This window comes from Python bivittatus, unplaced genomic scaffold (assembly GCF_059951505.1).
Source record: "Python bivittatus isolate LINGU-HERP-01145 unplaced genomic scaffold, Pbiv_v1 ctg000730_np1212, whole genome shotgun sequence".
Taxonomy (NCBI): domain Eukaryota; kingdom Metazoa; phylum Chordata; class Lepidosauria; order Squamata; family Pythonidae; genus Python; species Python bivittatus.
This window is the reverse complement of record NW_028277109.1, coordinates 1519161-1535010: the sequence shown is the minus strand read 5'-3', so window position 1 is coordinate 1535010 and position 15850 is coordinate 1519161. Positions and strand designations below refer to the sequence as shown.

The following is a 15850-nucleotide window of genomic DNA, read 5'->3' as shown; positions in this document are numbered from 1 at the left end:
TTGCAAGCCTCTCAGGAGGAAGCTGTGTGTGGAGGCATTGGTGCTCTGCCACTGGGCAAGGGGTGAGTGTGGGCAAAGCAGAGGCCAGCTGGCATTTCTTCCCAATTGAAAGGCATTTCAGAAATACCGATGGATGACCTGGGACCTCAACTCATTAGCAGCTGGGCATATTTTTGGCGGCTGTCAAGATCGCTCCCTACAGATGAGGTCTGTAAGCCGGCCGTGGCAGACACACCCTTCCAGGCCTGTTGGCTCCTTCCTCCCTGCTCTCCTCTTGGTTCCAGCCACACAAGGGCCCCCAGGGTTCTCCCCACAGGCTGGCCAGAGAGCAGCCATAGCCCTTTGTCCGCTAGGGGTGGGAGAGCCGGAGGGTCCGGTCACCTGCATTAGACTCTGCTTTTGTCTTCTGATCCTCTGTCTGTTGAGGACTGACCCACGCGCTGGGGGGAAGGTGGTGAACTCGGCTTTAATTTCCCTTTTAGTGCTGAGCCCACTGGGGGGGGGTGCTCCTACAAGTCTTTCCGGACCGTCTCCCTGGCGTTATCTCCTTGTCTGCGCCTGATTGGCAACCTTGAAGGTTTCTTCAGCTGTCAGGCCCACCTGATAAGAGAACCGCATGATGGGCTGGAGCAGAAGCAGGCAGGAAGAATCCGTCATCTGCCTGCTGTTGGGCTGACTCCCGTGACGGCTCCCCTCTGGCCGAGGACAGCCCCTGCTCCTGTGCTTGCTCAGCTGGGCCCCAGTCATCCTGGAGCAGCCTTGGAAGGGGCGCCCTTTGGGAAGGCTGCTCAGCCCCTTCCTGAACACGTGGAGAGCCCCCGAGACACCCCTCTTGCCAAGCTGGAGCGGGCCTCCCCTGCAAGGGCCACTGGCCCAGGGACGCAGGCAGCCCCCTTAACGGGAACCCTGGCTGCTGATGGATTAGCTCAGAGTGTCTGGCGCGCTTTGCACCCCGACTCTCGACAGTTATGCCAGCCCTGGGAGGGAGGCCAATGAAACCGGCGGACTTGCCGGGGGAGGCCGAGGACCGTGCGGGGAGGCCATAGTCATGCCCTTAGCCAGGTCCACCCCTCATTCGGAAGGCCCGCCCTGGATCTGTGCTCGAGGGAGCTGGTGTGTCAGGAGACTGAGGCACATGCGCAGCTTCCCTGCGCTAGAATGTCACAGGCGAGCGTTTACCTTTTACTAACCTTGTTTAAGCCGTCCTGGGTCCTAGGGCAGTCTTGTCAGTGAGTCGGCGGGCCTGCTGCAGGTCTGAGTTTCTCTGCCCTCGCTGCGCTCTCTCCATCAGGGCTGCAGGCCGGGGGGTCTCCAAGCCACAGGGAGAAACAGGCTGAGGGAAGGGAGGTGTCCTATTGGAGGGCGCGGTAGAATCAGGGCGTCAGCTCGGCGTGGGTGGCGTCCTGGTTGTTTCTTTGCCCCCTGCCTTCTGTCCTTAAGTGAAATGAGAGGGGTCCAGGCTGACTCTCCGGAGGAATTTCCTGGCCGTGAGCTGAGAAGCAGTGGGACAGCCTGCCTAGACGGAGGGGGCTCGCCTCCCTGGGGGAACTGTTTAGTGGATTTGTGGGGGGACTAAATGGCCTCTAAGCTGGTTCCAGTGTGTGCCCTCTGTTGTGTCTTACATCTTGGAGCCAAGAACACGGCATAAGGGGGCAGGTGGGGACCGGGGTCTTCCAATGTGGTCCTTGGGCAGGAGTGTTTTGCAGAGAGGAGAAGCTGCCGAGGGTCAGTAACAGGGACCCTGGGGGTGTCTCTGGATGTTTGCCCTGAGTTTCCAGTGGGGTTTCTGGCATCGCAGCAGAAAGGCATGCCTGGAGAGGTGCCCCAGCTCCTGAAGCCTGGGTGCCATCAGTGGCATTCTGCGTCCCTGGAGCCTTCCTGGGCAGCTCTGCTAAAGGCGCTGGCCAGGGTTGTGCAAGAGGGGGCCCAGGCCTGGCACCTGGAAGGCTGGCTTGGGGGCTGGCTGGCTCCAGGACCGAAGAAAGCGCACCGCACTGCCTCTGGCTTTGTCATGGGCCTTCGGGGAGGCCCCCCCATCAGAGTCTGGACTGCGAAGCCCACAAGGCTGCCCCCTCCCACCTTAAGCAGCCTCTGGATAGATACAGCTTACCAGGTGGTTTCTGGGCTACTTCTCCCCCCCCCCCACCGCATGCCACAAACACACACAGCCCATGTTTGCTCCCATTTTCTGCCATACGCCCACTTGTCCTCTACACACGCCGTGTGATGCTGCAATGTGGCTTGGAAAAGATCTTGCAGGGAGGTCACTAAGGGAGTTGCAAAGTGGGGAGAGGAGTTTAACCTCCTCCCCCTCCATCCCTTCGGGACCTGGGTTTCAGGCACAGTCTGGTCCTTGAGCTAAATCGAGCCCCAGGGTAACCAGCCACCATGGCTGCCCTTGTCCACGCTTGCAGAAAGGCATCAGTTAGGTGTGGGGACTGGAGCCCTGGATGCCCCCCCCAAAAAAATCGCAGGCAAGAGGTCAAACAATGGCTCCCAGAGGCTGCTTGGGTCTTCCCAGCTCTGGTGCCTATACTAAGGTCAGATGGCCTTGGTAGGAATCCTGGGGGGAAGGGGGTGCTCCCCACTGTCTGCTTTGACCCAAGGGCACCAGGTAGGTTGGCAGAAAGACAGGTGGGGGCCACAGGGCCTTGCTGCTGGAGCTGCCTAGAGCGCCTGAAGGTGGGCTGCAGAGAAGGTGCCCCCTAGAGAGGCAATGGTTGTGGCGATGCTGGTCCCCTTGGCTTCCTGGTCAATGGGCGGCCCCGCCCCCTTGCTGCCACCCACAGCACGTGTCCGTCAGGCCTCCCTTGCGCAGCAGCAGGTGCCATGTGCCTTTGAATACCCAAGCTCCCCAAGCCTGGAGTGGGCGGGGGAGGCCAGAAGGGAGCAGGCGGGGGCTTTCCTGGTCCCTTGTCTGGCCTGAGGGTGAAGCCCTGCGGTTCAGCACCCTAATGGCAAGAAGCAGGCACTTTTTAGTCAGGTGGTTTGGAATGGGTGCCGGAGGGCACATAGACCAATGGTCGGCCTTCTCCGGGCGTGGCTGGGCCTCAGTCCCTGCAGGGGCTGCGGATGCAGGCGAGGGCTAGGGCCATCGCCCATTGCCAGGGTGGCTACTGGCTGTGTGAGGGTCTGCTTGTTGCCGCCAGCAGCTGCCTTGTCCCTAAATAGATGCTGCCCAGAGGTTCATTTTGCAGGGTACCTGCTCTGCCCAGGGCCCTTCCTGCCCCCCTGCCCGCACCCTGGCTGTAGCTCTCCTGCCTTTAGGGAGGGCGGAGGGGGTTCTCTCTGGGGCTGAGCCAAGGGGCAGGAGCGAGAGAGGAGGGGAGGGGGCAGTGTGGAGCTCCTTGTTGGCTGCACTCCATTTCCCCCCCCGCCCTATCCCCACTTCCAGCTCAGAACCAGCTTCTTGGAGAAGTGCTCCACTTTGCATCGAAAGGCTGTTTGCAGTTCAGGGGCACCCAAAGGCAAAGCAGGCAGGGCTTGGGGGTGGGGTGGGGTGGGGTGGGGTGGGGTGGGGGGAGTGCGGATGAGTGGGCATCTGGGCCTTGGGCTGCTCGTCTGCTGGGGCCACAGCTGGCAAGTGAGCCCCTGTTGGAGTGGCAGGGCACCCATTAAAGCAGGCTCCTCATTCGGAAAAGGCTGTGGGGAGGAGAAGGAGTAGCGGGCCCACGGGCAGGGGGAGCGGTGAGTACCCTTGGCCCTCATGGGCACTGCTGACACCCCAAAGAAAAGTGGATTTTAGCCCTCATGGCACCTGCCGAAAGAAATCCTGGCCTTGGCTCTTCTTTCCCTGATGGGTGCAAGGCTGGTGTACGTGGTTCTGTTCCTCTCTCCGTTGTGGGGCAGAAGCAGCACTCCGAGGGTCTGAAGGGGGCCGTAGCTTTTCATTCCCCCCGCCGCTGCCCAGTTGCCTGGTCTTGGGAAATGCTGGAACCGCAGCAGTCTGACGGCCTTCTGGGACAGCTTCTTTAAGCACCTTGAGACCATACAGGGCCCCCCTCACTGTCCTTGCTTGCTGTTGGAAAGGGCGGGGTGGTCCTGCGTTGGAGGCCCTCTGAATCGGCAGCAGGCGGGCGGGCGGCAGGGTTGTTGCTTCTCTGAATGGGTTTGCTGGGCTCTGGGGGAAGGGGGAGGGGACAGAGCCTGCTCCCTCCCCCACTTTGTTTCCTGTCTCCTTTTTGCTGTAGCCGGGCACCCAAGCTGGCACTCCTTCTCAGGAGCTGAGTTGGGGACAGGAGGAACAGGTGGCCTCACGGAGACCCTGGTGTCTCCTGGAGCTTCGGCCCACCTGCCACTCTGCCCGAGAGCCCCCGGCTGACTCTGAAGCAGCTTGGCGGGGGCTCTCTTCCTCTCCCTGTCCCTTGGCCAGGCCTATTCTTGTCTGCAAACCTCATCAAATTCCTGGATATTTAGACATTCACTTTATTGCTTAATCGAGCTTGAAACAGCTGAAATGAATACAAGTGTTTGTAGTCACGAGGGCAGAGTTTTATGGCCCAGGAGTGAGCCTGCCGCACCACACTGTCACAGCCTCCGAGGAGGCACATCTACTCTGCAGTCCCAGCGCCCTCTCGCCTTTCCTCCCAGAGCCCTTGTGCTAAGCGTGGAGGTGGGACTCAGCAGAAACTTCTCCCCTGGCCAGCTGGGTTGCCTTCAGAAGGGCTCTCTTCAAATGGGGCTTCTGCTGGTGCCTGCCTTGCCTGCTTGCCCGTTCGTCAGCTGTGAAGGGAGTCTTGCGGATTTGGGGGCACAGCTGCCCCAGGGTCATCCAGGGTGCCTCCTCCAAGCAGGGATCAGCCAGACCCCAAACCCAGAAGCAGCTGTCCGGGGAACTGGAGGCAGATTGGAAGGCTGGCAGTCAACATGCAGTGAGGGCATGGGTACCCTTGGAGAGGCTGCTGCAGAGATGCCCCATGGGCTCAGCCAAGTGCCTGGGCCCTCAGTTGCCCTGGGCTCCCCCCCCCCCAGCTGCCTTTGCCCACTGCTCACCATTGATTTCCATCTGAGTGCCCTGAGCAAAGTCACCCTCTGCTGGAGTGTCACCATCAGAGGACGCCCAGGCCTGACACTGGCCCAAAAGTGGTGCGGGGGGAGGAGCAGCAGCTGTTTTCTCAGCATCCCTCTCCCCCTCCACACCCAGGTGGACACTGGCATGCTGCTGGGGGCCTGGGCTGGGTGGGTGGGCTGGACTTAGGAAGCCCTCCCTCCCAGATGACCCGTGAACCCTCCACCCAGAATAGGGCATCTGGCCCCCAGCAATCTCTGCAGGGCCAGAGGCATGGCCGGGGGGTGTTGCCCCCTTGGAGTGTGTCCCCCCCCACATCCTGGTCACTTTGTCCTTGCTGCAGGTGGACGTGGAGGTGGAGAGCATGGACAAAGCTGGGAACTTCATTGGGTGGCTGCACATCGACGGGGTCAACCTCTCGGTGGCGCTGGTGGAGCAGGGCCTCTCCAAAGTGCACTTCACGGCGGAGCGAAGCAACTACTGCAAGCCTCTGATGGTTGCCGAGGCTGCCGCCAAGCAGAAAAAGGAAAAGGTACCCGCCGGGCCCCGGGGGGGGCTCTGGGGGGACCTTCCAGCCCCTGCTGCTGCTCAGACCGGGGTTAGGGTAGTGGGGGTGCTTGGCTTGGCACTGCCATTGCACGGCAAGCGGGACAGCATGAATCCAACCTCCCAGGTGCCCCCCCAAGCTCTACTGCCACACAGGGAATTGCCCTGTGTCCTCAGAAGCGTAGAGGCAGCGGTGGTGGCACCGCCTTTGCCCGCCAAGCAGGGCTTAGGAGCTGGAGGTCACTGACCTAGATCCTCTGGCCACTGGGGCAGCCTGCCAGGGAACACACAAGGAAGGGTCCCAAGCAGCAGACCTACAAACGCCTTGATTTTTGCTGTGGCTGCAGCCACCCTCCGCCCCGGAGAAGGGGCTGTCAGCTCATCAGAATCCTCATCGGAAGCATCGGATCGGCTTCCTGGCCCCCTGCGTGGAGCTTGTCTTCCTGGCTTCTGACCTGGACCATCTGCCCCATGGTGCTCGGTTCTTCTGGACACGCCCTCCGCCATCCCTTCCTCCCGCGTGTGCCGCTGCCCCTGGCAGGCTCCTCTGTCCTTCCGTGGCATCTCCTCTTCCAACTGGCACATAGGACAGGCCAGAGGAGGCTTGGATAGGGCTGGGGTCTTCCTCAGAAAACGTTACGGCCGGATGGTTGCCTTTCTTTCCCCCCCACCTTTGGGGGAGATTCTGCCCTTTTCAAGATGAGCCCTCTGAGATCTTGAAGGTCGCCGAGGGAAGAAACAGGGAAAGGAAGCAGGAGGGCCAAGCCAGGGTCCTTCCGTGGTTGCTCATGAGAACGTGGAGACCGAGGGAGCTGCTTGCACCACCTGCCGGTGGTGAGCCTTGTTGTTTCCCTCCTGGAAGAAGGGAAGGTCCACACGTGCTTCAGACACGGGCAGATTTCCTCCTGGGAGGAAAGGTGGAGGGGCTGGACCAAAGTCCCCAGGTCACCAGGCCAGGTGGAGGATTCTCAAATTAGACGGAGGGAGGGGCAACAGGACAAAGAGCCCACAGAAGAAAAGGCAGGCAGGCAGGAGAGATGAGAGATGGAGAGTCGGTCTGTTTGTTTATGGGATTTATCTACTGCCTGCAAGCTAGGCAGCTTATAGTATTAACCAAATCAAACAATGCAAGTCAGTATTAAAACCAATTGAATAATAAAATCCATAATTTCATTTCCATTTGAATGCTGAGGAATGGCTAAAATTAAAGTAGTAATTGATAGGGCACCGCTGGTTATCATTCACCCCAAAAGAGCCGCGTTTGGGGCCATCCTTGTTTCACGGGACAAGCCATTCCAATGGGGAGGAGCTGCGACAAAGATCCCCCTCATCCAGCCCCCTCCTACCATACCTCCCAGTAGGAGGGGACCCCTCGCAGTTTCTCTCTGGGAGGCCAGGTAGGAGCTGTCAGAGGACCCCGAACAGATTTCAGAGCCCAACTGTTGAGGCTTGGATGAAGAGCGCTGCCCCAAGCCCCAGGGGCTGAGAACGATGGCTCCCCAGTGGGGCAAAGGGAACGGTTCCTACTTCGGTCCTGAAGAGGAGGAAGAGATGGCTGGTGGCAGTCAGAGATCCCTTCCGAGAAGCAGCAATTGGGGGGGCCGAAGAGGAGAGGAGGAAGTTATCTATCGCCTGGGCAGCCTGTCGAGAGATGGTGAAAGGGGTGGCCTTACAAATCTTTCAGACCAGCAGACAAGTAAGGTGGAGAAACTCCACAGCAGAAAGAATGTCCTTGCTGCTGATCCACCTGGGAACGGGTGACAGAGCCAGACGCAGCCCCGCCGAAGGCAGCACAAGAAACTGTAAGGTGCTGGACAGGAGGGTGAGTGAACCAGGGACACAAGGGGCATTGTCTTCCTTCCTTCCTGTTGAAGGATGTGGCCCAGGAAGAAAGAGAATATTGGAAGAGAACATCTGGCTACACAGATGGTGCCATTGGGAATGGTTTGTATTCTTTGCTAATGGAATGGGTTACCAAGAAAGGGGATTCTTGGCAAGAGATGGGTTGAGCCTTAAAAGAAGTGGGAGGGATGTCTTTAGAAGGCTCCTTACACATGTGCTGCAGAGGGCCTTAACTAAATCCTGTAGGGATTAGAAGAACACCCGGGAAATAATGCAACACCAGATGCTATGAATGGGACTGGGAGGAGTACCCGGGTCATAAAGTCATCCAATCACAAGCACCCAATACAGGAAGGAATGGGTGCAGTTTTGTGACCCAGGGATTCCAGTATCTCTGTCCAAAAGATGAGAGCACAGGGAACAAAGATGAAGAACCAGAAGCCTGAATTCAGGAAGGGGAAGGTGATTTTGTAGGTATTACAGAAACCTGGTGGGATAGGAAATGGAAGATGGATGCTATCACCAAGAAAGTGCTCTAGCAAGTGGCTAAGATCTACAGAAGGAACATGAGCAAGGCTAACGGATGAAAGGAAAGTAGACTGTCAGGGGAATGGAAAGCAACAGGAAGGGCTTGGGGGAAGTAAGAGGAAGGTGTGGACCAGCTGCTTGGAGAAAATGGCAAGATGGTAACAAGTGATCAAGGAGGGCAGAGCTCTTCCGTGCCTCCTTTGCTTCATCTTCTCCCCAGAGCAGAACAACTCTCAAAAGGAGAGAGATAGTTGGAGAACACCTGGGTACCATGAATACACTTGAGTGTACTGGACCAGAGCAATTAGATCGGCGAGTCTTGAAGGGGCTGCTGGAGGTCTTCTTGGAGCCCCTTTCTGAAAAAGTACTGCCTGAAGACTGAAGAAGGGCAAATGTTGGCTATCCTCAGAAAAGGGGGGGGGGGAGGACCTGGGAGCTACAGATCATTCACTTTGATGCCAAAAACAGGCCAAACTCTGGAAGAGGTTATTAAGCAATCAGTTTCTGAGCATTATTCATTGCTTGACAGAAGTCAGCATGAGTTTATCAAAGAGCAGGTGGCCGCTGTGGTCTGGAAGGCTTTGTGCAGGTTCACCTTGTGTGCCAGTTGTGCCCATTCCTGGACTGGGAGGGTCTTCAGACCGTCACTTGTGGCTTGCTCACCTCTCAGTTATTGTCATGTGCTGTACATGGGGCTGCCCTTGAAGACTGCTGGGAAGCTAAGCTGCTCCAGAATGCAGCTGCACAGGCAGTGATGGGTGTTTAGCGGTGTGTGCATGTCACCCCACTGCTTTGCAAGTGGCACTGGTTGCTGTTTGACTTCCAGGTGCAATTCAAGATTCTGGTTATTCCCTCTAGTACCCTGTGTGGCTTAGGGCCTGGCCACCTGAGGGACCACCTGTCTTCATCTCTTTTGGCCCATCCGGTGAGGTCAGTGAGAGTGGGCACACTCCAGGTCCCATCAATTAAGCAGTGTCACCTAGGAAGCATGTCTTCTCAGTGATGGCTCCTGCCCTGTGGAATGATATCCTCCCGTGAGGTTCTGGCCTCTCGTAAACTGCTTAAGACCTGATTGTCTCCCAGGCAGTTCTAGACTGTATCGCACAGGAAGACACCCAACAGCTGAATAAGTCACTGATCCTCTCTATTCTGGGTGGGTCAGCCCCACTCCCTAGAATATTATGTCCCTGCCTTTTAGGAAGGACATTGGCAAGCTGGAATATGTTTAGAAGAGAGCGGGCAAAATGATCAAGGGCCCAGAAGGAAACCTCAGGAAAAAGAGTTGCGGGGAATTTCAGCTTAGAGAAGGGAAGAGCGTGGGGGACATCATAGCCACCTCCGAGTATCTGGAGGGCCGCCATGTGGAATGACCGAGGAAGCATGAATTCCAGCGATGGAGCTGCGTGCCAGGCGGGCGTGGTCTGCCAGGAGGGGACCATCCTAGGCAGCAGGACATGGGAAATGGATCCGGGAGTCCCAGGCTGAAAATGGGGCGGCCCCCAAAGAAGCCAACCCGGCCCTTGGCTGCGTCGCCGAAGGAGCGTGCCAAGATGAAGAGGAGCCGCTGTTGCCCTGTCCCCTGCGCTGGTCAGAGCACACCCAGAATATGGCGTCCAGGAAGGACCATGGCACGCTGGAGGGCATCCAGAGGCAGCAGCCCTGAGGACACGGGACCTGGAAGGAACCGCTTACAAGGAGTGGCTGGAGGCGCTGGGCATGTTTAGCACGGAGCAGAGAAGAATGTGGGGAGACGTGATCACCATCTTCGAGTATCTGAAGGGCCTCCAGGTAGAAGACGAGGCAGACTTGTTCAGAGCTGTTCCAGAAAACAGGAGAAGAAATGATGGGCTGAAATTACAAAGAAGGTGGCTTTGGTTGGACACTGGTCAAAATTTCCAAAGGGTAAGAGCAACTGAATGGACTCTCTCAGGATGCGCTGGACTGTCCTGTGCTGGAGGCCACCCATCAGTCGTTGAGAGTTGTTGGCAATGGGCAACAAATGTAATAAATAATCAGTGCTCGAATGGGGGGGCAGGAAGTTTGGGGTGGGTGGACCTCGGTCTTCCAGCACTTGCACTGTATGAGTCTAGAAGGCGCTTTCTCCCTGAGGTTCACACCTCCCTTCTGCTCCTTTGGGAGCAGGAATGCTGGCTCTGAAGGGGGAAAAGGGCCCCCGTTGGCTGAAGAGGGAACACTCACTTAGGCCCCCATTTATCCATTGCTTAACTTCTTCTAGGGCTCAACATGGCTGTGTGACCGCAACCGGCCCCAAGTGGGGGCTGTGTCCTTGAACAATCCTCTGGCAGTGGTTTTGTCCCTCAGGGGTCTGCTGGTGCTGCCACGTCTAAGAAGTGTGGCTTCTCTGTCTGGGGGAGGCTGCCTTCTGTGCCCGTTTCCTTCCCCCACGGCTTTGTGCCACAGGAGTACTGCCGCTTGGGGGTCCAGCAGGGCGTCTGCAAAGCCTGGGGGCCTTTGCTGTGCTGCTCCCATGCAGAAGACCCTGCTCTGCAGCCTGGGCTAGCACGGGGGACGGCGGGCAGTGCTGCCTTGGTCTCCTCCAGGGCAGTGCTGCTTATCGCCCCACCGACCCCCCTGCACCTTTCCCCACAGGTGTGGTCACAGTACGAAGAGCCCCCCGTGGAAGATGTGGTGACCACAGCAGAGGAGAAGGAGCGCACAGCCAACTACAAGCCCGTCTTTGTTACAGAGGTCACAGACGACCTCCACTTCTATGTGCAGGATGTGGAGACGGGTAAGGGGTAGGCTGGAGATGGGCTGGGCTGGCCTCCTGCCCCACACCCGGTAGCGGCGGGACAGAGACAGCCGGAGGCACACACACAGGCGTGCAGGAAGAGGAGAAGCCGAGCTGCGGGCGGGGGGGACTTTCCATCAAAGCTCCGCATCTGTATGGGAGCCAGTCCAGTCTTGGCTTGGGAGAAGCGGCACCTGGGGCCCCTTCTTTCCCCTTCATCAAGGGCCCCGGGGGGCAGGGGAAGCCACAACTGGAGTGCACAAGGGGGCAAGTGGTGCCAGGAGAATGGGGGGGACGCGTATCAGGTGAAGGCTCAGAGGCCCCCGGGAAGCAGAGATGGACACGGTGGCCGGTGGAGGACCAGGCTAATGTGGCGGGGAGGCGGCTGCCCCAAGCAGCTGCCCTGACTCGCTCTTCCTCCCCTCTTGGCAGGGACACAGCTGGAGAAGTTGATGGAGAGTATGCGGGGTGAGATTGCTGCCTGCCCCCCTGTGGAGGGGGCCTACACACCACATCGCGGGGACTTCTGCATTGCCAAATTTGTGGATGGAGAATGGTATGTGGAGAGACCCCTCTGTCCTCCCCCACCCATGGCAAGAAGCAAAACCTTTTGGCAACCACCCCCGCCTTTGTGCCCCACAAGCCCCGGGGCACCCCCTTCCTGGTCAGAAGCCTTGGATCCACTTGGGGGCTCAGTGGTCCGGGGGGGGCTGGCCTAGCGATGGGTGCTCTAGTCCCCTCTGGGGACAGATCCATGCTCCAGCCTGTCACCAGAGCGAGGGCCTGGGCTCGGCCGGGTCTGAGGAGAGTCTGGAAAGGTTGGGAAGGCCAGCGTCAGGGGAGGAGGGGGCGGCCTCAGGCTTTTTGAGGGGTGGGTCCATGGGTGGCCCAGGAGAGGGAGAAGCAACGCAGTGATTGGAGCCAGAGCGTTTCTGGAAGGGTGGCTCAGTTGGTGGCACTGGAAAGGGAGACCCTGGGCAGGAGACCAGGAGAGCCAGCGCAGCAGCCAGGACTCGTGGGCACAGAGGCTGGAGGGCCACCGGACAAGGGGAGCAGAAGCAGGCAGAGCTTGGTCTTGGATGCCCCGAGTTTGGCCGTGGCAGGGCATTGCCTGTGCCCACCCAGTGCCAGGCCCAGGGGGAGCTCTGGGGAGTCAGAGGCCCTTCCCTGCCTGCCTCCTCCTCTCTCTGCACCTGTGCTCGGGGCGGGAGTCCTGCATGGCCGGCAGGGGTGACAACGGGTGTTCCTTCTCCACCCCCCAGGTACCGGGCACGGGTGGAGAAAATTGAGTCCTCGGGCAAAGTGCACGTCTTCTACATCGACTATGGCAACGTGAGTGGGGTCTTGGAGGATGTCCGGGCGGGCCCCTCTTCTTCAGTGCCCCAAAGCCCCGGGCTGAAGCAGGCTCCAGCTGCCCCAAGCACAGGAAGTGGCTGTCTAGGGAGACCCTGTCTAGGGTCGGGGGCTGAGGAGATGCTGGAGGGTCTTGATAGGGCAGAAGGAAGCCGGGCAGTTCCTCGGGAGGCAGCAAAGCTTTCTGGAACGGGAATTTCTGCCCTCCAACTGCCCCTCGGGCTGGGCCAGGCCAGGGTGGGGAATGCCCTCCTGTTGGCTTGAGGGTAGTCAGGGCAAGGGGGCAAGGGAGGTGGAAGCCTCTTTGGCATCCAGATCCACTGGATGAGGTGGTGGCCCCCCTTGCCCCCCGATCTCAGATGGCCGTGCCAAGTGGCAGAGGAGCCCGTGCTAGAAATCTTCTAGCTCCGTGCCACACAAGCCCTCAGGGCATGTGCAGCAGAGGGAGGCCAGGCCCTGGGAAGGTCCTTTCCACTGATGGGCTGAGCATGTCTAGGGTCCCTTTGTTTCCCATGGGTCTGCCCCACGCTACTGTTCTGTCACTGGTTGTTTTCTGTCCTCAGAAGGAGCACGTGGCCCCTTGCAGCACCCCCCACTCCCCCGTAGCGCTCCTCGGCCCCTTCCCCATCAGCCCCCCCACTCTGACTTTTAAGCTTGGGTTGGGCTTTGCCGGGAGGGGCAGGCTGTGCCCTCGGCTGGAGCCGGGAGTCAGGGAGGCGGACGGGCTGCAGCCGCAACTAACCTCCTTCGGTCCTTCTCCTCCACTGCAGAAGGAGACCCTGCCTCCCACCCGCCTGGCCGCCCTGCCACAGGCATTTGGCACTCGTGTCCTGCCCGCCCAGGCCACCGAATACAAGTTTGCCTTCATCCAGGTGCCCCAGGATGTAAGTCCCGGGCAGGCTTATGGGGAAGGGGGTGTCCGGTAGGGAGCCCAGCCGTGGCAGTGAGCAGCAGGGAAGAGGTGGGGCTATTGATGGGGGGCAGCCAGACCCCCCTGTGCTTCTTAATCATCTTCATTTGATCTGTGCTTTTGACTGCTTCTGCATTTATGGTTAGGACGCTGTTACGTCGTGAGGCTGCACTGTGACATCAGATAGTTTTATGAGGGTTGTGGCTTGTTGTGTCTTATTTTTCTTTGGGGCTCTGGCGGTTCTTCGTTTGTTAACCGTGGGAAATCAGCCTGTCCGCCAGGAGTGTGTATTAAATAAATAAAGAGGGAGGGGGGTTCGCTCGGGCAGTGCCTGTTCTCGCTGAGAAGGCAGCTCGTTGGCAGAGCCCTCGGCCCCTTTTGGAAAGGCCTGGGCAGTCTTGACAGGGTGGCCCCCGCCTTGTTCCTGCTGACCTCGAACGGCCCCGGAGCTTCCTGGTGCTCTGGCCTAGCAGGGTCCTTCCTCTTCGCAGGAGGAGGCCCGGGCGGATGCGGTGGACAGCGCCGTGCGGGACATCCAGAACATGCAGTGCCTGCTGAACGTGGAGTACACAGGGCCCAGCTGCGCTCACGTCACGCTGCAGTTTGCCGACTCCAAGGCCGACGTGGGCCTGGGGCTGGTGAAGACAGGGCTGGTCATGGTGGAGCCACGGAAAGAGAAGCAGTTCCAGAAAGTGGTGAGCCCCCACGGGTGGCCCCTGGCCTGGGCCGGGAGGGGGGCTCTGGAGCCCTGGGACTGCGGGTGCAGCGGTGGGCTCTGATGCTCCTCTTCCTTGCAGATCACGGAATACCTGAATGCGCAGGAGGCTGCCAAGAGTGCCCGAGTAAGTGAGCCAGCAGGCCTCCCCCACCCCGCATCCCCTCAGGCCGCAGGAGGGAGCAGAAGGCAAGCTCTGAGCCCCCGGGCAGAGCAGGCAGCGGGCTTCCTCCCTGGGAGCTCACTCCACCCGTCTTCTGTCCTTCCAGCTGAACCTGTGGCGTTACGGAGACTTCCGTGCTGACGATGCTGATGAATTTGGCTACAGCCGCTGAGCGACCAGCCCACTGGCCTCCGCCACGCTCCCCCGTCTCCCCCGGACCACAGCCCCTCTCCTGCGTCTGGAGCCTGATGCCTGCAGGGGCGGGGGGAAGCGCTCTGACTTCCGGGGAGCAGACCCTGCAAAGCAGGGGAGAAGCTCTCAGGCTACCCTCGCCACCCCACCGCCACCAGAAGCTACGCCCAGCCTCCTTCCGGGCAAGCGGGAAAGATGATTTACGTTACGCTTCGGAAGCAAATAAAAGTAGTGAGAAGCTGGACCAGGCGGTGTCTTTTTGGCTGTGGAGGGGCGAGGGAGCACCGGGCTTGCAGGTTCCCTACACACACGCAGGTTTGCATGGTGGGGGGGTGGCCAGGTTGGGGCTTGAGGGGCTGGGTGTGCACGTCATGAGAACAGCATAGCCCGGTCTGCAGTGGGGAAAAGAGGCCTCGTGTTAATGACCTCAGGCTGCCTGGGGCTAAACAGCCCCACCCCGGCCAGCCCAGAGACAAAAACTAGGTCACTCTTGCAATTTTTTCTGCCCCATAAACATAGCAGCTGCACTCAACTCAGCAGGACCTGCTTTTAACCTTGGTTAGTTTAGCCTGGTGTATGAATTCATCCTGTTTAGCTACTCCATGGTTCAGAGTATTGTATGAGCCCCCAAAATGGGTAAATTCAGTAACCAGTTCATATCTGTTGTGGGAACCCAACTGGTTAGATTAGTTCATAAACCATGGTTTGGTTAACCACGGTTTGGCATGTCGCACGGACTCTTGCTTTTACCTCCCTCAACGGTCAGGCAATGGGCACGCTCAGGCCTAGCAGGACCGGTGAGCCGGGTGCGCTGGCTCTCCAGTCGGGGCCTGCGCCTCCGGCCGGCTTCTTCCTTCTGAGGGCAGCACCACCCCACAGGGGCACTTTGTCTTCACTGAGGAGAGGGAGCCGGGCGGCTCCTCCCAAGTGCCCAGATCTGTTTAGCCGAAGAAGGGATCTCCCCGAAACTGATTAAAGAAGCAATCAGGAATCCGGCAACGTTTGGATGTGGACGAGCTAAGAGGCCATCATGAGAGAGTCTCAGCAGCTGCTGAGCGTCAAAGATGAGCTCTGTTCATCATGAGAGACGTTCACGTGTTTTGCCTCTTCCCTCCCACCAATGCCACGTGAAAGGTTAGACGCGACTTTCTTCTGCGCAGGTGGACCGGTCCCCGCGATTCCTTGGTCAGCTCCCCACATGGGAACAAAGTTCTGTGCCTCCCTTGTGGGAAAGCTGATTCCCAGGCAGGCCAGCGGGCCCGGCCTCATCTGCTGCGCTGCGCCTTGGGTGCTGCTGAGCTGATTAGAAGCGACGCCAGCAAATGGAGCACACGGGGCCCTTTTTACGGCAGCATTGACCTAAAGCGGGGAGGATGCCCCGCAGAACGCTAGAACGGAGGTGACAGAGGCAATAGGGCTAACGTTTGTTTCTTTGGCTTTCCCCCCACAGTCCTGCATGAGTTGGAGGCAGCAAGTGTGGCAAGATCCCCAGAAGGGGCAGGGCTGTCGTCTGGGGCGAGGGGGTGCTTTCCTGTGTCTCTGCCTAACCAGTCCTCGACGTGGCAGAAAACTGCACTGCCAAGATTGCGGGTCGGGCTGGAGTTGGCTTTCTCCCACCTTCATTATTTGGGGAAAGAGGTGCACAGCCGGAAACCAGCCGTTTGCCATGACCTTCAGCAGCAGAGACTCCACGGGGGTGCAGGGCCCTAGGAGGTTGGTGGTTGTCCTGACCGCCGTGATTTAAGCCAGGGAGGGGGCTACTCAGCAAACACCTGTCTGAGTGGGAAGCTGAACCTGCCCCAGCCGCCACGGGGCACTTCCGGCAGAGAGAGAGGTCTTCC

At 59.1% G+C, this 15850-nt stretch overlaps 1 protein-coding gene across 1 annotated transcript in view; it reads left to right on the top strand.

The window, feature by feature from the left end:
• The window catches only part of SND1 (staphylococcal nuclease and tudor domain containing 1), a 135504-nt gene extending 121251 nt beyond the window's left edge, over positions 1-14253 (top strand). The window contains exons 17-24 of the mRNA XM_088129042.1: positions 5352-5540; positions 10535-10676; positions 11109-11232; positions 11939-12008; positions 12800-12913; positions 13431-13634; positions 13737-13781; positions 13924-14253. Of these exons, the coding sequence (XP_087985168.1) occupies positions 5352-5540; positions 10535-10676; positions 11109-11232; positions 11939-12008; positions 12800-12913; positions 13431-13634; positions 13737-13781; positions 13924-13989 (954 nt within the window). The 3' untranslated portion in view covers positions 13990-14253. The remainder of the gene's footprint in view (positions 1-5351; positions 5541-10534; positions 10677-11108; positions 11233-11938; positions 12009-12799; positions 12914-13430; positions 13635-13736; positions 13782-13923) is intronic.
• The last annotated feature ends 1597 nt before the right edge of the window (positions 14254-15850 follow it).